The sequence below is a fragment of the Poecilia reticulata genome, linkage group LG17 (assembly GCF_000633615.1).
Source record: "Poecilia reticulata strain Guanapo linkage group LG17, Guppy_female_1.0+MT, whole genome shotgun sequence".
Lineage (NCBI taxonomy): Eukaryota > Metazoa > Chordata > Actinopteri > Cyprinodontiformes > Poeciliidae > Poecilia > Poecilia reticulata.
The window spans coordinates 926,550-946,743 of record NC_024347.1 but is presented as its reverse complement, the minus strand read 5'-3'; the positions used below and the strand labels follow the sequence as shown (position 1 = coordinate 946,743).

Sequence of the window (20,194 nt, the reverse complement as noted above, 5' to 3'; positions counted from 1 at the left end):
GTGGAGAACCGCCGGCCGACATTAGCGTTCATAAATCGGATCAACCTTTAGCTAAACGCCGCTACTCCCCGGAGCTCGAATATCGAATATCCAACTTGAAACTAACTTCACTGCGGTGTTGTTTTGTTCTGTAAATGCACCATGCAAGCACTGTGTTGCACAAAAACAAAAAACCGCCTGGTCCGTGCACCTGAATGATCTGACACATACCCTCCTCTTCTTGATCAGCTTGAAGTCCTCTGCGATGCTGGCCAAGGCATAGCTCTTCTGTAACTCTACAACCTGTCCAAAGTCCGCCCTGCAGTCCGGGCAGCGGAAAGGTGAGTCAGTGGAGTGGTCCAGCAGGTTGGTCAGACAGTCCATACACATGCTGTGTCCACAAGGCAGCTGGCGGGGATCCTTGAAGGTGTCATGACACACCGGGCACCTTAGCAGTTCCTCCCACCGGGTTTGGTCCGTATCTTCCATCCTTGACCCTTCTGCTGCTGAGCATGAGTAGAGAGTTAACTACAGAGATGTTACCACCCTCCTGTGCTGTTGATTTAGTTACCACTATATTCTGGTTGTTTAGAAATAAGTTATGAACTCAGGCGTTAAAAATGCCTCAATTCTTACCCAGGCAGCAAAGGGTGGCCACATCGGTGGTATTTTGTTGAAGTTTAGGGTGAAAGTGAAAGCGGAGTGAAACTCACAACTCTACTTCCTGGTGGGGCGGGGCCTATATGACTGTCCTAGCTCAGTCCACACGTGAAATGAAGAATAGCTTTTCTGAACACAAAAAAGTAGTCCAATGATATTAACATGATATTTTAGTACGTATTTTCTTAAAAGTTGTCATTTACGTTGAGTTTAGTCAATGAGAAATCCTACAAGCACGTTGTCTACAGGTCAGGAAGTACGCACATAGAAGCGTGGCTACGTCATCGCGTCCGCCATATTGTCAGTGGCAGATTTTATAGACGCAGTTTTCATAAGAAATGAGCTGCTAAAGTTTATATTCAAGAAAATGTTCATAATTTTTACATAGAATTTGCTAATTTTAGGATTCATTTTTGAACAATATCTCCTATTCACAATAAGGCAGACCAACCTTATTATGCATTTTAAGAATGTGCTTAAAATGGACAACTAATTCTAATCAAGAACAATTATTTTACAGTAACTATAATGCAACACAAATACTACAATAATTTAACATAATGAACATTTACTAGTTATGAACAAATTAATAAAAAGACAGATGTGCAGCATTTAAGATTATGTAAATTTCCATAATGTATTATACTTAATACACTTTAATAATTAACACTTTTTATCCCTATATGTAAATAATGAGGAAATATTGGAACTGAGCCAATATACCAAGTGTAATGCCACGTAAATAAAATGTATGTCCATATTTACTCATTTTCAAAGCACAAACTTTCATCTATTTATTAGGATTTCACATTAAAAATTTCTTATACAAATAAAATACTGAAAAGTGTTGCTAGTGTCAAACTCACCTTTGATCCAAGTTTGTGGTTGCTATTTCCATTTCACCTTTATTAACCAAAAACATGTGCTTCTTTTAAGTACTTTTAAAAGTAAATTAACTTTCTAACCTATAAATTTTTAATATAAAGTTACTGTAGTTTCTGACTTTTAAATTGGTTGAAAGATCACAAATTACACTGCAGTTTAGCACAATTTCATGCTTTGATGCATTTACAGTTAAATAAATCTTTCACAAAATTCTTATGTTTTACAAAAACAATTTATTTACCAACAGCAGTTAAAAAACAGACTTTTGTCAATATAAAGTATACATCTTGAGAATCGTAAAAACTTTTGAAAAAGTCTTTGCAAAGCATATATAAGACTAGATTCATCGTTCATTTAGATTTAAATGTGTTTAACAATAAAAACCCATTATAAAGAAAGCTTGACAGCTCATCAAGGCCATTCAGACATGAAGTTATAATCTCACGACAACACAACCTAGAATATTCTCTAGATTGCCATTTTTTTCTGACCTGACTAAATCCATAAATGAGATGTTTTAAAGAACATCTTGTTCTCCGTACACAGAGAGATGAATGATGCGTCAGCTGAAGAAAATTCCTGAGCATTCACTGGAGTAGTTCATATTGCAAATCCCATATTTTAACTTCTTAAACCTGCAGGTTTGACTGAATCCTTGAGCAACTTTAAAAGACAACCAACGTCTGAATGACCGTAATGAAGCAATGGTGATGGTTCAGTCCCTCATCTTTAGCTGTAACCAGACTGGCAAAAAGTTTTTGGGGGTTACGTCTATATACATTCAGTAATCTTTAAGAAAAAAAAGACCACCATAAATGTAAGGTAGAAAAAAAAAAAAAACAGTAAAAAGTAAAAAAAAAAAAAAATACACAAGTACACACATTAAGTTTAGCATCTCAGAAACTGTTTGGTCCCGTTACCCAGAAACCCTTGCTGGTGTTCTCCAGGCGCAGAGTTCCTTGTGCAACAACAGACATAACACTGATTTCCACAGGCGCTTCCACTTCCTGTCTCAGTATTTCCTGCTTTACGCAAAACATCTAAAGTGGGCAACATCGCGTTTTTAAAAAAATCTTTTCATTTACTAACTTTGTTCACAGAGTAACTTCACTTTCATATCCACATGCCACTGTTTATTTCCCTTTCCCATAAATAAACTATGGACTTAAGACTTTATCTAGCAATAGGTTTTTCTTTGTGATCGTTGAGATACGTGTTCATACAAACAATAAACTGTCACACATAATAGAACTATGCTATTTTCTTAAAGCTTTGTATTTGACATTATTTCTGTTTACTTTGGTTCTGATACATTTCTGCCACTTGACTCATAAAATCTGAAAGAATATGACTGGTTAATAAAAAACAAACAAGCAAAAAAAAAAAAGATCACAGTTATCACCATGGTCCATATAAACAGTCATGTGGCAGATGGTTCCATTTCATACCCGAAACATTTGAGGACACACACAAAAAACAAAAAAGAAAAACAACTATACAGGAGTGAAGTGATCAGCAGCTGGAATAACACCAGAGCTGAGGGAGTTAATCCTAATAAGAAGAAATAAAGTAAGGAAAGTAATGATATTCCCTTTCATAAGTCATTAGCCTGGTTTGTTGTAGAGAACAAAAATCACATACGGCAAAAAAAAAAAAAAAAACTCAAAATGGATCAGTTCAGTTTGTACAAAGCAAAAACAAAAACAGGAACTAAAACAACCCATCTAAAAACTGCAAGTGAGTCTGCACAGTGCATAGCAACCTGCTGCACCTATCCGATTGTGAGGAACCATGAGCTTAAAAAAGTTAAAAAATAAAATAAAATAATAATCTGAAACTTCATCAAAGAAGGTCATTAATTATGTGACCAACGACAGTGACCGTTTTCAGTTGGACGTAAGATTTGGACCAACAAACAAATGCAAAGATTTTTTTCTTTGAAGGAAATCAAATGAAAGAAGGCCTGGAAGTGATGACACAAAACTTAAAAAAAAAAAATGTTATAAATTATAAGAAAGGAATGGCCATTTGGCAAAAAACGAGAATGTCAGTGAACTGTAAGAAATCTACATTCAGAAAACACAAAGGCAAGCCATCAGATTTATAACAAGTCAGAACCTCTTCCACAAACAGAACCTCTTTAGCTGCCTGGTTCGATTGAGAAAGCACCAATAAAAGTGGGGTTGTGAAACCAAAGAAGGCCTGGAGTGGAGCTTAGTGGGGCCAGAGAGAAATGTGTAAAATTAGTATCAGATATCTTATGTTTTAAAGGATAAAAACACGCCACAGATTCTTCACAAAGCCCTGTGAGCTGCTCTGTGTCGGCAAACCCCGTCCAATGTGTTAATGGGCGACAAAGGATGCGTCTCAAAGGGTCTCATGACGGTAGTCCCGGTGCATTTTCTCTTAAAACCATTGGGAGGCTGATCAATGCCGTCGCAACAAACTGCCAAGAGAGTTAATCATTACCAGAGTCAACTACTTYGACTCAATCACGGCCGCATTGTCCAGCTCAGAGTCCTTTCAGAGAACACACAGAGACGTTCTCAAAATGTTTCTAGCATAAAGCGTTCTGTGAAAGGGTCAAAGGTTACACAAAGCTTTTTGGAATAAGTCGGTTTCAAAAAGCCAAAGTATGTTCACGTCACATCCRTGGATTTTAAACAGAGGACGGAACATTCACCGATTCAATCGCATTCGCTGGGCGTTAAGAGTTGATCTGAACTCTTCCTCGCTCCAGAGCTGAAACTCAATGGCCGGACAAATCCAAGAGGAGAAACAAATTAAAAGTAGAAAACCACATTCAGCTGGGTTGAAACAAAAATGACCTCTGGACACCAGTACTGGTGTCGCTACAGTAGAAACAAAATATCAGGAGCTGATATGGATTAGTTACAGCTTAAAGCAGAGGTCTCACACTCCAGTGTTCAAGGTCCGTGTCCTGCAACTTTTAGGTGTCTCTTGCATTCATTGCACCTGGCTCCAAAGTTAGCTCATTAGCAGAGCTCTGTAGAGCTGGACTGAATGCTAGTGACACAGTTTCACCATTGAAGTCAAGTGTGTAGGACAAGAGATGCATCTAACAGTTGCAGGACTCCGGCCCTCAAGGGATGCAGTTTGAGACCAATGGCATAAAGTATAAAGTGTCCTTTCTTCTGCTTTAGAGGACGGCCGTCTCCATGAGCAGTCCAGTGTTAGCAGTCTGAGGTAGACAGTGGCGCGTAACCGCCGTCGCCTTCACAGCGACAAGCCGGCGATCTTCCTGAACGAGGGCAAGAAGAAATTGCACTGGCTCAGTTTGTGTTTCTCCATATTCCTCATGATCCGGAACGTCTTCCCGCAGGTGGTGCAGCTGAAAGGCTTCTCTCCGCTGTGAAACCGCAGGTGCGCCTTCAGGTTGTCTCGCAGCCGGAAGCTTTTGCCGCACTGCGGGCAGGTGTGCGGCCTCTCGCCCGTGTGGAACCTCAGGTGGCGGCGGAGGCTCTTCCTCAGCGCGAACGTCTTGGAGCACTTGGAGCACGCGTACGGCTTCTCCCCGGTGTGGAAACGCTCGTGCCGCCGGAGGATCTTCCGGCGCTTGAAGGCCTTCCCGCAGTTGCCGCAGACATATCCGTCGCGGGAATGCGTGACGATGTTCTGGAGGCGCCAGACGTCGTTGTCGCACCTCGTGAAGCAGCAGAGGCGATGGCCCGTGTGGGGACCTTGGTGCCGACGCAGGTCTTTGGGGATAGTCCTGCCGGATTTGTTGTTGGCGTTGAGAGTTTTCACGGCGTCATCACCCTCGGTCTTCATCTCTGGTATTGTGAGCATGTTGACCAGCTGTACCACGCAGGGGAGAAGCAACTTTTGATCTGGAGAGGTGAGCTTCAACTTCATTTGCAGATGGTTCTTGGAGTCCTTCGGCGAGTGGATCCGCTCCCACACTCCAACCTGCGCCGGGGTCACAGCCCCGTCGGACGGCGACGGGCTGTAGGCGGTCCCCTTGGCCGTGCTGACACAGGCTTGCTGGGGCTCAGCTTGAACGGGCTCCTCCGAACTCTCAGCTTTAGGGGCCGAAGAGTCTGGCGTAAGGATTAAGGGGCAAACAAACTTCACCGACTCCCCAGAAGCCGCGTGTCTCGTATCTGGTTGAATCAGAAGAGGCTTCTGCTTTGCCGGTGATATTTGGGTAGATCCACATTGGGACGTTCCAGAACCTTCGTCTGCGGAGACTGAAATACAGCACAGTTTCTATCATTGCTTTGCTTAGTGCCAATATACACAAGTTCTCTTGCAAAAGCACCCTTTGACCATATTTTCTCCTTTTGTGACCACAAACTGTAATGCATTTCATTAACCACAAAAAAACATTGTATGATTGTGAAACTAAAGGGAACATAAAGCTTGGTTTCTATGTTTCACTAAAAATAAATGAAAAAAATAAATAAAAGTGAAATCATGTGAAGGCTGCACAATGGTGCAGTTGGTAGAGCTGTTGCCTTGCAGCAAGAAGGTTCTGGGTTTGATTCCCAGCCCCGGTCTTTCTCCATGGAGTTTGCTTGAGAGACTATTTACTACTTTATTTAATTCCTGGAGATGATCGGTTGTTATGGATATATGATTTTTGTGTCCTTGCTAACATAACCATATCTACTGATAACACATAAGACCAGCTTGGGTCACACAGTCACCCATAAACAAATAAAACATGTCAACACCTCTCAGTGAGGGTGCAGAATGAGGAATATAAAAAAAACGGTACCTCTGCTCCAAAGGAGTTTGTGTTTTACACGGCACCATTACAAATCTTTCAATACATAACTAATAACCTGCTTTTGTCTTACGGTTGACTGAATAAATACAACTCGGCTCTAGTCTCACCTGGAAGTGATATCGCCAAATAGAAGAAGCTGAATGCAAATGACCGCCACACTTTTCAGATTATCAGTCACGTTTCACGCCACAGACAAGGACTACATTGCGCTAGTTTCTCAGACAAACTGATAAGATAATTTTGTGAAAATGATAAAGAGGTGTAACTTTCACCAATTTATAAGAAGCAATCTGATTGAAGAGCAAATTCCAAATGTGAAGTTTCTGGTGTCGTCGACAAGTAAAGTTGAGTACAGCTTTAGACTTGTACGTATGTCTCCCATGAGAAATAAAGTAATTACCAAACATGATTTATATGTACATATTGCATCCCATTTTTTTTACCGGTAGCTTTCTGTAGCTATAAGTGAAACCAACAGTGTGAGGAGCATTTTTTTTTTTTTTACTCCATCAAGATCCTGTTATTCTTGTTTTTCAAGCTACAGCAATGTGCATCTGTTCATGTGAGAGCTTACCAGGCAAAACATCCCTTAGTTGAGCGTCATCATCGGTGAGAGAGTCAAGCTCGAGGCCGCTCAGCTCCAACGTATCCACAGAATCTGCTTTAATCTGGTAAAATAAGAACAGAAAAATATAGAATTTATTAGACCTAGTGTGATTTCCTGTTTAAAGGCAAAATGTTAAAGTAGAATGAAATAATTTATTTCATTGTTATTTGTGATGCTCATTTTCTGATTGGCTTAAGGAGCTGCTTTGCATCTAAAGCAAGAAATGTTAATGGTTTTAACAAGAAAAAGACCAAAGGAACTGTCCAGCAAAAAAACAGAACTGCAGGAATAAAATAACATTTGATGCGACTAATATGAAATATTACATATTTGCTTAAAATCAAAAGAGGACATTGTGATTAAAAAAAAAAAAAGTATCTGGTAATAAAGTCACAACAAATTGTCAGATAACAAAATTWGCAGCTACAGGACTCATGGCCATCTAATATTAGATATATGAGGCAGCATTTATGCTAACGTTTTAATAATTACCCATTGAATGGTGGGTTAAAAAAACATTGTAAGAATTGATGCTTCTTTACATATTTTGTAGCACTGTCTGTAAATGTGCAAAAGGGCTCCACCGCCAGAGGTCAACGCTCTTTGGGGAGTCATGACAAGGAAAAGGAATCCCTGTACAGGTTACCGAGCAACAACTTGTTAAGAAACATGCCACACTGCCTCATAGCTTCTTAAAAATAAAACAGCAGCAGCATGGAGTGAAAACTGTGGATAAAACAGGAGAGGTCATGTCACTACTAGTTTGGAAGTATTTCAGATATTTAAAACAAACACAAAAAAAAAACCGTAATAATTATCGATGTCCACCGATATGAAATCTCACATCGTCCAGCTCCACTCATACGTAAGTGATTTACAGCCTGTAAGCCCCCACAAACCTGATCTTCCTGAGGTGCCCAATGAGGGTCAGTGTCTTCAGCCAGAAGGACTTCGGACGGAACCAGACCGCCCTGCACTTCCACATTATTGGTCTCCCACAAGCAACTCGCACCAAGCAGAAGGGAAGAGTCTGGAGAGTAGAAGAGGGGGAGGGGTCATGACACCGAAGGAAATGTGTTCTTTAGAGAGAGATTACTCGGAGAACTAATCCGGTTCTGCAGGAATGACTGATGCATGCAAGATATGCAAAAATTCACCGATTGCTTTAAGCATTTAATTACACACACACAAAAAAAGTATTCTTCGGGTTTCATCATGCAGCAAAGCGAAGCATTAATCATATCCCATCATTGTCCATGGAAGTCAAAACACGCAAACCCACCGAGCTCCGCCGTTGTCTTGATATCCTCCTCCACTTGCACGCCGATGCTTCGCTTGCTGTCCCCATTCCACACGGCGCAGAGCGACTCCAAGCTTCCGTGTCGCTGCTCTTCCTCTGCGCGGCCCGCGGCCACAGGCTCGGCTCGGTATCTGCTCTCAAACAGTTTGATCAACTCCACCGACGCCGCCTTGACCAGAGCCCCCAGCACCGTCTCCACCTGCGCCTGGATGTTCACAGCGTCCGCAGACATTTTGGCCCCAGTGGCTTCACAGAAGTCAAGAGTTTATCCCCGAAAAACCCGTCCTAGGCGGAAGTCACCATTTAGCATTTATTTACCAACCACAGTCTGACCACATGGCCTTCTCCAAAGGGAAGAGGCGTGTTTTGGATTGAGCGCATGCGCATCAAAACCAGGAGAGCATCGGACAGGGACGGAGCAAAGATATCAAGAGCCCCCGGCTGAAAGTCTGCAACTACAAATAATAAATGGAAAAAAAATATGTATTTACATTATAACTATTATTCAAATAAATAAATGCTTTTTGAAATACGTTGCTCTCTGAAATTACACTGATGGCTGATCATGTGAATTTATAAAAGAACTTTAAAATAATCTACTATACATAATAAATTAATATTGAATTGGTGGTACATTTAAATTTATATTCAGAGTTTGTCATCATTTGTTTTATATATCATTGTTTTTAATTTAGTTTTGATATGGCTGAAATTGACATTGTCTATAAATATAAATCATAGCATGACACTGCATTAGCATTAATATATTTACTGTGTTATTGTTCACTATATTTTTTCCTTCTTTCTTTTTTGAACATTTTGAAAGGTAATTCAACAAATCAACAACATTCTGAAAGACAATAAAGCACAATTTTGCTCAACTTGGTATTTCAGAAGGAAAATAACTTTACTGTTATGCTCTAGATTGCTAAATCAGCAATTTCTTGTAAATATACACTCCAGAAACACTGCACATTTAAGGTCATAGCCTTAAAGGGTTAAGTCAGACTTTTTTGTAGCTAGTTAAAGCTAGTTAAATGAAAGTAGCAGAGGTAGGAGCAAGTTAGACTTTAATTTTTGGTTTGATCTGCTTGCCCTCCTTTCCTTATCGTTTTCCCCTGACATTGTTATATTACATACAGAAAACCTCAAAATCCAGAAGAATTGTTCAGTACACTTATTTCACACAAACACCCATGCTCACCTCTTTAAGAATTATACAATAAGTGAATTTCTTTCCAAGTTGTTGTTTATTTAAGACTTCACAGTAAATTAAAATTCTCTCGTTACAAAAATAGAATCTGGTTGTTGTCATAATTCATCATCATAGAAAACATCCATATGATGTACAGTACTTTCATTGTACAGCATCATACTGACTGAACACAGTAGACTGGTGGTGTTTGAGACCCAACGTGACAGACTGTTAGCACCCTTGAATCGGATATTATTCAGTTCAGTACCGGGGAAAACAAGAAAATATCTGAGTGCACATAAAACATGCAAACAGCAAAAGACAAGACATTTGGGCTTATATATTTTGCATAAAAACAACAAAATCCTTTAAATTCTATGAATATAAAAACTTTAATATGTCAAAATCAAAAGCAGTAGGTGACAGGATTTTTAAAGAATATCTTCTTTTATTGTACAAGACAGTATTACATGTGGAAATAAATAGAAGATTTTTTTACATCATAGATCAGTAACTTTGTCAGGGAGAACGACAAAAAAACTAATGGAATATATTGATTCTGGTGAGCTGCTGAGAGAGGATGATGAAAAGATGAAGGATTTACATGAACGGACGACTTTGTGATCAGAAATTGTCACAAGAGTGGTTGATTCAGCAAAGTCATCGACGTGATGGTAATGTTGACTCTTTAAGTGGCATTGGTCAGACTTAGAGTTTAAATTACGACTCAGCAATCTAGTCGTCATCGTCATCATCATCATCATCATCATCGTCATCATCGTCGTCATCATCGTCATCGTCGTCATCGTCGTCATCGTCATCGTCGTCATCGTCGTCATCGTCGTCATCGTCATCATCGTCATCATCGTCATCATCGTCATCATCATCGTCATCATCGTCGTCGTCATCGTCGTCGTCATCGTCATCATCATCATCATCGTCATCATCGTCGTCATCGTCGTCATCGTCGTCATCGTCGTCATCGTCGTCATCGTCGTCGTCATCATCATCGTCGTCATCATCGTCATCATCGTCGTCGTCGTCATCGTCGTCATCGTCGTCATCATCATCATCGTCGTCGTCGTCGTCATCGTCGTCGTCATCGTCGTCGTCGTCGTCNTCGTCGTCGTCGTCATCGTCGTCATCGTCGTCATCATCGTCGTCATCGTCGTCGTCATCGTCGTCATCGTCATCATCGTCGTCGTCGTCGTCATCGTCGTCGTCATCGTCATCATCATCTTCCTCAGGATCAATATCTCCCGACAATACATCTTCAAGCCAATCTTCCAGCTCGTCCACAGAAGGTAAATCCTCCCCGTTATCAATGTCCATCCACACGCTGTCAGCCTGCACAGCAACAACAGCAGTAAAGAATGTTTTCAATTCCATTTAATTCAATTCAGGTTCAAATTGAAAATCAACTCAGTTATTTGTGAACAGGGAGAAAGAACTAGACCTCCCCTTGTTAGTCAGTTGTGCCAATTTACCAGATCAGCTGTGACATGTCAAGTCATAGCTGATCAGTTTGCATCAACTGAGCAACTACTAGTTGTTTGAAAATTATCTCGACAGACTCACAATCATCTGATCCACCAAATCATCTGATGAGGCAGATTGATGCAATATGGTGATGCAACAAATCTTTAACATCTGTCAACTAAAGGTAGGGGATATTACTGATAAGAGCTTAGCAGAAAAGTATTTTAAAGCAAGCAAAGCAAAGATGAGACTCTGAGATCATGATCATGAACGCCTCAAACAGACTCATGACAAAGACAATGTCCAGTTCACTCTCAGAACAAGCTCAATTTTGTAGTGAGAATGCAGAAAAAGATTTCATTCAAGGACTGGGAAGCCAATCTGAGGCACTCATACTCTTGCCACAGTCTGAAGAAAAGCCAAACTGCCCCTCTTAAAGTCAGAGGTAATTGATCAAAACTTCTTTTCTAACCCTTGTGTTGATCCATCAACAGCTGGAGCACTCTGGCCATCTCCTTTTCTTAGGAAGATGGTGGCGACAGTGGTAGCAGTTCGTATTGCAATGGGCAGGTTACCAGTTCAATCCCCGCTCTGTCTGCCTCTGTCATTGTGTGACAATTTAGCTTAGCAACTTCAGCCACTGCTTGTGCCTACTTAAAGGTCCTGTGCTTTTCATCACGATCATTACCAATGACCTCTAGACCACAGATTTTGGAAGCTGCATCTCCTGAGTATCCCGAACACGAACCATTCAGATTCCATTGTCTCAACCTTTCTCTAATCATGAGATAAACTCTCTAGTGGATGGGAGTTAAATCACCCCTGAACTGTGTCCTTCATCACACATTCCTAGGTCACCCTACACTCAATTAGACAGCCTGATACGGAAACCAATTAACAAGTTGATGCTTATCAATAGTCAGCTCTGCTCCTCCCTTTAACCACCTTTTGAAGACATAAAACCAAAGGTGTGATTTCAAGACTGGTCATTTACATTTGGATGAAGGTGGCGTGGTGCCAAGTGCACTCATTGATCACTTTATGTCCAGACATGTTCTGGACATCCCATACCTAGACCAGACATCCATTCCTCCCAATCATAGGGCACAAGGGATCCCACCATTGCCAATGGTACAATTAAAGTCCCCCAGGAACACAAGGGATTTTTCAGATGCCACCCATTCCAGCACATCACCCAGAGGCTAAATGAAGACCAAGTTTTCCCAACTGCACTTCAGCACATTGGCACAAATTATATCCAACTATCTCACAACTCAATGTCACTAAAAGGGAAGCCTCTCACTCACTAAGGAGAACTCCAACATATTGGAGCTCAGCTAAGGGCCTATGAGCGTCCCCAAACCTGCACAACGCTGGGATCTAGTGGGTCACAAACATCCCCAAAGACGGATGTGTGTCCAGTACAAAATGTGGCAGGTGGCTCCTTTTCATCTTTTCATAGGCGGTCAGAATAGATCAAAACTGTGAAAGGATGAAATTAAGTAATAACATAACAGCTGCATCTGTTTATAGACCCAATTCCACTTATATAGGTGACATTCTTACACGGGCTTAAAATATTGTTGTACAGATAAGCTGTAGTCAAAAACAGAACCCGCCTTAGGTAAAATGTTATGCAACAGTAACTAATTAACAACATTAAAGAATAGATAAACTATCCAAAGTGCAACTATTTTCCTATGAATAATACTTACATCATCAGCTTCAATGACACCAATCTGTGGGTGGGACAGATCGATTCCAAAGGTCTTTTCCCAGTGTGGCAAAAGCTGAAGAGGGAATCAATCAAATAATTATGCCACTCCCACTGTAGCCAACTTTTAAATCCAGGTTTTCACTTAGATTGTTAAGTATCATTTACTGTATGGTATCGTATTATTTCTTACCAGAGGGAAGTCGTCAGGGTCAATCCAGAGAATGCTGAGGTTAGGGTTGTCGGTGTTATCCTCTGCAACTTGTTTCAATTTGTGCAAGAACTCAAAGCCATCTGCAGAACAGAAGATGGCAGTTCAAGTAAAACGTTTGCTTCTGTTCTTCATGACACACTTATTTATTTGTGGATATATATGTTTCTGCCCATACAGATCCATCTGTTTATTAGAGGAATTTTCTATTGAAATGTATTTTTATTTACCGATATCGGCCTCTTCTGCAAAAGCGACAATATGTTCTCCACCGACATCATCATCCTGTGAGCAAAACAAGGATAATCTGTACTCTAAAAGACTTGAGATTAAGATAACAATATCAGAAACTAATACATATATGTATTAATACATTTACTTAAAGCCTCTCAAAGTGTAACATTTCTTACCCAGATCTCGTATACGTTGCTGGGTTTCAGTTTCCTCAGTGTTGGTCTAAACAAGCACAGAGCCATTAAGATAAAAGCATACTTAGCTTATTCAGACTGTTACCCTTATAACTAAAAATATCTCGGAGCATGCCAACAATAGGAGCTACCTGTCATTATTTTCAATGAATTTCACCAGTTCTTTCTCAGAGTAAGGTTTTCCAGGGATGACCACAGGATTCTCAATGAAGGATTCATAGAAGTCTACTTCATTGAGCTTCAACTCCAGGGCCTTAGCAACCTGCGGCAAAACAACAGTAATTGGATTTATGACCTGACCATGATGGCTGTATCAGTGTCCCAAAGAAATACTGGGTATTACAGAAAAACACAGTGCTCAGCAAGGAAAACATGCATCCTGCCATTTTAACAAATAGTAGCAGGATCTAGGGCTAACAACTGATACCACACAGTTTTCAGGTTGCACATAAAAGCAGAATGACAAACCTTTGCAGGTTTTATTAAATTAAGCATGCACACAAAACATTGCATAGTGTATGTCTGAATTAAATAAGATGCAAAACTGAATGCAAAGCAGCAAAAATAGCAGACATTGTGAAATAAAAACAGAGTACATTCTGTAATTTAACGAGTAATGAATAACTTACTCAGACTTTACATTGCTGCTTAGGTGTACTTGCAGTTGTGCTGTAACAATCTCATAATAGTTTTTCCAAAAAAGTTTACTGTCTTGACTTTGACTAGACCCTTCCATGTCATAGTTCACATCATGGTCAGTGATTATTTTATAAGCTACCTGTCTATTGATCAGACGGCTCGTCGTGAATGAACTTCAAAGCACTTTGGTGTGCAGGTATAGGCTTATGGTTGATTAGTGACTGCACAGTGTTCAGTTTTTTTCAGTTTTTTACTATCTGGAATGTAATTAGTATTAGTATTTAGCAAGCTAATGATACTGAAAGCTTTTCACAATTTAAATGACCTTACCTTAGGATTAAATGTCGCAAAGAACTTGATGTGAGGATGGAACTCTTCAGCGGCATCTGCGAACGCTTCGAAATCTGAAATGTTACAAGTAATTTGTCAATCTATTCCAGTCTTTATGTGAGATATCAAACAACGTGCAGCTGCTGCATCACTGCTGCTGACTGCGGGTTAAAATCAGACCCGTAAACTATGCCAGGCTTTATGCTGCTGATCTCGCACCTAGCTACACAGTTACTCAGTACAGATAGTCATGCCATCACAATATTCTTACGTTCTGACTTGTGACTCTTAAAGTAGCCCACCAGTTTGATGTCCTCTTCGATGCTTTCAAAGCCTTTCAGTTCTCTGCTGTTGTCAATAATTTCCACGGGGTCCTCAAGAACCTGAGGGAGAAACGAAGTGGGAGGAAAGAGAAAAGAAAACCACAGTGAGGATATATGGTTGGAATATCCATGTAGCCAGCAAATACAAGCCCTGATCGGAAAAAGGCAAGATGGCATGGAAAAATGCAAATAACTACTAACAGCAACAATGACTAAAAGCTATATATTGTCTCTAAGTTTAGTTGACTTATGCATTTCAGTTCAGATATAGGTGGTTGAAACCAGATGTAAACCAAATAAAACACTTTTTTTTATCAATGTCTGAAGTTAAATCAGACCAAACTTCTCCTGTTCCTTCAAATTGAGAAATTTACACAAAATTATTATTGTCTCTTTAAAGCCCAGATGATGATGTCATGGCTTTGGGAACCTCTGATAGGTTAACTGAGGCATTTGAGTTAATTGGAGGGACATGTGTGGATATATTTTAAGGCCGGATGCACACAGGGACAAAGATCTTCATTTTTGGAGAGATGTCCTGTGGTCCATGCATGTTTTTATTCATTGTCTGAAAATATCTGGTTTCAATCGTAGCAGCAAACTGTGATCATGATTTGATTAAAGCTCTTTTTATAAAGGTTTGCTGATTTCTCATTGTAATAAACTTAACTTTATTTCTAGAAATCATCTTAATTGTGCTAATAATCCTTGTGTACTATTTTGTGTCGTTTTTTGTTTTTTTTCTAGGGAAAGTTGCAATGGAAGTAGATGTCAGCTCCAAGTGGGTCTGGTTACGCTGGAAGTTTCTCACCGTTAATAATATAAATGTCACGTAAATGTGAAAATTTTCTTTTTTGTATCCATTTGCTTTTTCAAAATGCATCTTGACTTTTTCCTGATTTCAGGTTCTAAGTATTTACTTTTCTTCTTCATGCTTAAGTAAGGCAGGCTATTAACTGGGAGACTATATCCTCACGAACATCATAGATGAACTCCACAAGGGTGTGTGCCTCAAGTTCACCATCATACTCTATAACTTCATCGTCGGTGAAGATGAAGATGCTGTCGGACTCTTCAAGGCCTGGAGAGAAAGAAGACAGTTATTAAGAGGCTGATCTTACGCGACATGTTCTAATGCCACAGCAAACATAAATCTGGGAAATATGAGTTCCTTGTAAAAATATTCCCATGCCGTAAAGGTTTTTTTTACATTATGTCATATCACAAACAGAAACTTCAATGTATCTTATTAGGATACTGCATAATTCATAGCTTAAATGTGCTTAGAAAACCAAACCTAACTGTGCATCACCTTATCATTCCACAAGAACAACCAACAATTTAATGGTTTTGGTTCCTGTGTTAGAATGGCCCAGTCAAAGTCTCAACCTAAGTGGCAAAACTCTGCGTTTTTATGTAGCTCTCTAGACTCTAGAGAAAAAATAGAAAATTCAAGATAACATTTTGGTGTGCTGCCGAAATATCATTTTATCAATCAAATCAACAGAGACTTTTTTTCTGTATGCCGATTACATCAATATAATTTTTTTTTATTTTAATAAGTACTTATCTAATGCAGAGAGAGCTATATACTAATATTTTTTACTGTTTCTTAGAGGATAGTTTGATCAATTCATACTGCCACAACTGGACACATTTATTTTGGTAGTTGTAACAAGAAACAATGTAAAAAGTGGTATAAAGTGGTTCAAGTGGTATAAACTATGTGGAGTGTTGTACATCCGTACCTTCCTAAAATAATGGCCTAAGTCATGTTTTGACAAAAAAAAAAAAAACAACATCTCTCTATCAAAGCATTTACCTAATTTCTTTGCAACGACCTTGTCAAGCTTTGCATCAATGAGTCCAACACCAATATCCTCATCTTCAAACTCATCCAGGACTTGGGCTGCACGCTGCAAAAACAAAACACTCCGTTACCTAAACACGTTTCATGAAGAACGTGGCCACATATTGAGAAAAAACTGCACTGGGGGAGCTCCACTACCATAAAAGCCTGCTTCTCAAAGAGCTGCTTTTGCACTTTCTAAATCCGTACGAAACATGAACCTCAAGACTGACAGTCGATTCTACCAATGGGCTGTGACCCTCTTGCCTTGAGGAAGTGGTTTAAGGTTGTCCAAGTGCATTCAAAGACTGAAACGCACTTGCTTCATCGCTCGCTCACTAGCTCACGTACACACATGTAAGTGGAGTAAGAGATCTTGAGCAGCTGCCTTTAGCGGCATAAATAGTCGGCGTAAACAGGCTGCCCTGCAGGTTGTTGAGCAGATGATTCCTTGCGTTGCTTTGAGCTCGTCTGTCTGTCGTAGATCAGAAATTGGAAAAGTGAAGCATTTTAAATGACACTGTTGGCACAAATTTTGGAGAACATGAATTGTCATTTGGTGATGGGTCGCAATTAAATCATATTACGTTATATTACAAATTATCTATCTTGCACTAATCCAGAGTACAGTTTCCCCATACTGACAATAACACCTCATTAAGTTTAAATCATTTTCTGTTTCCAAGGAGAAACCCAAGCCTCTAACTCCAGCATCTCAGGTCAAATATAAACCGAAGAGCAACACCAGTCCAGGCGCTATTTTGGTGAAGCGATGCTCAGCACTCGGGGATCCGCTGACAAGTACAGTGCTGCAAGTGTCAGTCACAGCAGGGAGCTGAGGTGGCATCACTGAATCCAGAACCCCCAGTGTTGGCCTGCAGCCCTGACCAAACCCAACCCCCCACCAAACGGAGACACCAGAACCTGCTGAGATGATGTGATATGCTAAAGGCAGATGCTCACTTCAATCTCCTTGTTCTTCTTGGTTTTTAATGTCTTGCTTTTAATAATTTACCTTCAACTTTATTTTGTCCTCCTTTGTTTATATTTCCTCCATAAATTTCACTGTCAGTTCATGTTTCAGGTGGGTTTAATGCAGACATTCCAATCATATACTTGGAGTGTCCAGAGGCTCCTTCGTCACTGTTGACAAATACCTCACCATAATAAAAGAATTATGCCCTTATATATTCCATTTGGAATTTGAGAGCCATCAAATTTTTTTTAATTACATGTAGGTTGTGAAACGTCCATAAAAACACATTTATATATTTGCTTATCGTTGCAACATGCAGTTCTTTAACACATCTAAGCATCTTCCTAAAATAATGGCCTAAGTAATTTTTTGCAAAAAGTATTTTTTTTTTTCCAAAATCACTTTTGACAAAAAAATAAAAAACATAAAAAAATAAATCACGTAGGCCATTATTTTAGGAAGGTGATGCCATTAAGCATGCACCATGTGATAAAATGTCATAAAATTTTATCATGTATTATATTGATAGAAAATATTTTTTTTAAAGAGCGCCAACTCCACCTTAAATCTTGTAAAAGATTTAAATCTTAAATCTTTAAGATTTAAGGAAAGACAAAGCCATGCTGTTTTATTGAAATGCCAAATCTGAAAGCTTTGTTAACACTAAATGACAGCAATGGTATTTGGGAAGTATTTGATGATTGCCGCCTTATAGATCATGTGCAAACTGACTCTATGACCCTTGATAAGCCGTTCTTCAACACCTTGAGAGCTGATGCAGAAGCTTTATGCTGGATGGTGACGTAATGTGGGGAAAACTGCTGAGTCTCCACTTCTGACAGGGGTCCTAATGTTTGATTGGCATGCACATGCACTCAATGTCATGCACAGTCTTTGGGGAACAAGAAAGAAAGAAACAAAACAAACAAAACAAGGCAATGTGTGGATTTCCCCCCCCCCCATGCATTTAAATTTTTGCAAATTATGCATACATTCACACCTTTCTTAACTAGGAACGTTGCTTGATTTTGAGCCTTTAAACCCAAAATGAGTTACAAAGTTAAAAACTCAACCTTTTTACTAGTACTTTTTTTTGAGAGAGTTATGTTAATTCTGGGTCTATTTCCAATTACTCCTCCATATCCATCTCAACCCACCTCGAGGGCCAACTCCTCAGTCTCAAACTGTCTCTGGGCGACGCGGCTGGATCCGGGGTGGTCATGGTAGTACACCACCATAACGTCGTACTTCCTCATCACAGACTTATAGTTCTTGGCGTTCAGGTTGTGTACTCGGTCCTTGCCGTCATATTCGGGGAAGTCCAAGCTCTCCTTGGCCAGTGATTGCCCGCCAAATGACAGCAAGACTGCCACAAGCACCCATGTCCACTTCATGGCTTCTCTCTGAGACGATTCAGATTTCTTTTAATTATCGTACAGTTAACTGAGTTTGGTTAAAAAATGTTTTTTCTTTGCTTGCAGAACCCTTTCCAATCCGCGTCACCCAGAAGAGAGCGAGACTAAACTCCTGGATCCACCTTATGACAGACCCCACAAGGGAAACTGGCAGTGGGGCACAGGGTACAAGAGGGGCTGGGCTAAGTTTGACATAGGTGTGACGGCGTCCGCCTATGGTGGGGTGTAACTGAGCAGGGGTGAGGTGGTTGGTGGGGTGACAACTTTGTGCGTAGGTGTGTTTAAATGTTAGCTGCATACTTATAAAACTGGGCCAGAGTGACGTGATGAGGACCCAACTTGTCAAGCACAGAAAATTTGGGAAGACAAAGCTGAAGCTGCTGGGACGAAGTGCAGGCGCTGTGTTTGGACACTTCTGCTTTTCTTGCCAAAAAAAAAAAAAAAAGGTGCAATAGATTTAGACCTGGCCGCAAATGTAAGGCACTCTTCTCCCATATTAAGTGAAGGATGAAGTCTTGGATCCCAGCTAAAAATAATGGAAGTAGGACAGAGAGGTACATATCAGGAAGGGCTGCAGTGGGTGTCTAATTTGCTGCTGCTGGCATTGGTGCGGTGCTAAAATGTGGAGCTGGGTCACTCAGGGACGAGAAGGGGGGGGGGGGTGTCTGGTGAGGCTTCAATGTAAAGGTGTCACAAACATAGATTTTTGCAAGATTCTGACTTTCCTCCCCAGATTTTTATTACCCAAAACAAGAATCTTGTTCATTCTGCCAACTGGCCACTTGCTTTACAATCTAATGATGTAGAGGCCACTGGAGATGGCACTGCCTTGCAAAGATATTCATACACAATGAGAAGCATAACATCAAGAGGAGGGAAGAGGGCATGTGGTTTGTGAAGATGCTCTAATTAGATGAGACCAACATGTAACCTTTTAGCCTATATAGTGTAGCATGTGGAATGCTACAAGCTAAGCTCTATCTGTGGAGGAAGACTAACCATTCGCCATGTGAGGACGCATTAATAGTGCATAACTGTCAGGTGGATACAAAACGATAAAGGATTTTCACCTTTTGGATCTATTCTGTCTGCAGCTAATGTTTGAGGTGACCCGTGGCGCATGAGAACGAGAACCGTAGGACACAGACCTCGATGAGGCCGTCCCGATTTCGACTTCCACCTTCGGTTCCGTGGCCAAAGGTCTTCCTCCTTCTCTCCAACTCCGTCCTGTCGGATTGCTCTCAAACTAGTGCTGAAAAAAAAAAACAGCAATACAAAACAAAAAGAACAGTTAATCCCTGATTATATAATTCAACCGAGTTATATAAGGACAATGATAGTTGACTATCATTGTCCTAGAATATATTTGGATGACATTCCAAATATTCCTGAATTCGTTCTTTCTTTTTTATATGTTAAATGTGAAACACAATCTCTGTTCAAGTGTTGAA

At 40.1% G+C, this 20,194-nt stretch overlaps 3 protein-coding genes across 4 annotated transcripts in view; all 3 read right to left on the bottom strand.

Moving 5' to 3' along the window:
- LOC103478872 (E3 ubiquitin/ISG15 ligase TRIM25-like) overlaps nucleotides 1-731 on the bottom strand; it is a 12,036-nt gene extending 11,305 nt beyond the window's left edge. Inside the window, exons 1-2 of one of the 2 annotated variants that reach the window (XM_008432959.2) lie at nucleotides 616-731; nucleotides 211-485 (exon numbers count right to left, since the gene is read on the bottom strand). In XM_008432959.2, coding sequence (XP_008431181.1) covers nucleotides 211-468 — 258 coding nt within the window. In that variant the 5' untranslated portion in view covers nucleotides 469-485; nucleotides 616-731. The remainder of the gene's footprint in view (nucleotides 1-210; nucleotides 486-615) is intronic. The other variant, XM_017309785.1, reaches the window with a different exon arrangement.
- A 1,873-nt stretch (nucleotides 732-2,604) lies between these two features.
- On the bottom strand, nucleotides 2,605-8,625 carry LOC103478873 (zinc finger protein 3). The gene is made up of 4 exons (XM_008432960.1): nucleotides 8,167-8,625; nucleotides 7,784-7,914; nucleotides 6,852-6,945; nucleotides 2,605-5,735 (listed from the first exon to the last, which is right to left on the bottom strand). The coding sequence occupies exons 1-4, from the start codon at nucleotides 8,414-8,416 to the stop codon at nucleotides 4,762-4,764; spliced, it is 1,449 nt and encodes a 482-aa protein (XP_008431182.1). The 5' UTR covers nucleotides 8,417-8,625; the 3' UTR covers nucleotides 2,605-4,761.
- A 786-nt stretch (nucleotides 8,626-9,411) lies between these two features.
- Nucleotides 9,412-18,911, bottom strand: casq1a (calsequestrin 1a). The gene is made up of 11 exons (XM_008432958.2): nucleotides 18,486-18,911; nucleotides 16,326-16,419; nucleotides 15,484-15,584; nucleotides 14,452-14,563; nucleotides 14,181-14,254; nucleotides 13,343-13,473; nucleotides 13,194-13,239; nucleotides 13,014-13,068; nucleotides 12,766-12,866; nucleotides 12,574-12,648; nucleotides 9,412-10,726 (listed from the first exon to the last, which is right to left on the bottom strand). Exons 1-11 carry the CDS (start codon nucleotides 18,720-18,722, stop codon nucleotides 10,115-10,117), a joined length of 1,638 nt encoding a protein of 545 aa, XP_008431180.1. The 5' UTR covers nucleotides 18,723-18,911; the 3' UTR covers nucleotides 9,412-10,114.
- Between the last annotated feature and the right edge of the window lie 1,283 nt (nucleotides 18,912-20,194).

Bases quoted from the DNA above. Each gene is read 5' to 3' on its own strand.
- LOC103478873 (XM_008432960.1), bottom strand. From the start codon at position 8,416: ATGTCTGCGGACGCTGTGAACATCCAGGCGCAGGTGGAGACGGTGCTG. The intron at 7,915-8,166 runs GTGGGTTTGCGT...TCTACTCTCCAG, and splicing joins CAAGACAACGGCGGAGCTCG to ACTCTTCCCTTCTGCTTGGT. The intron at 6,946-7,783 runs GTTTGTGGGGGC...TTATTTTACCAG, and splicing joins GGGCACCTCAGGAAGATCAG to ATTAAAGCAGATTCTGTGGA.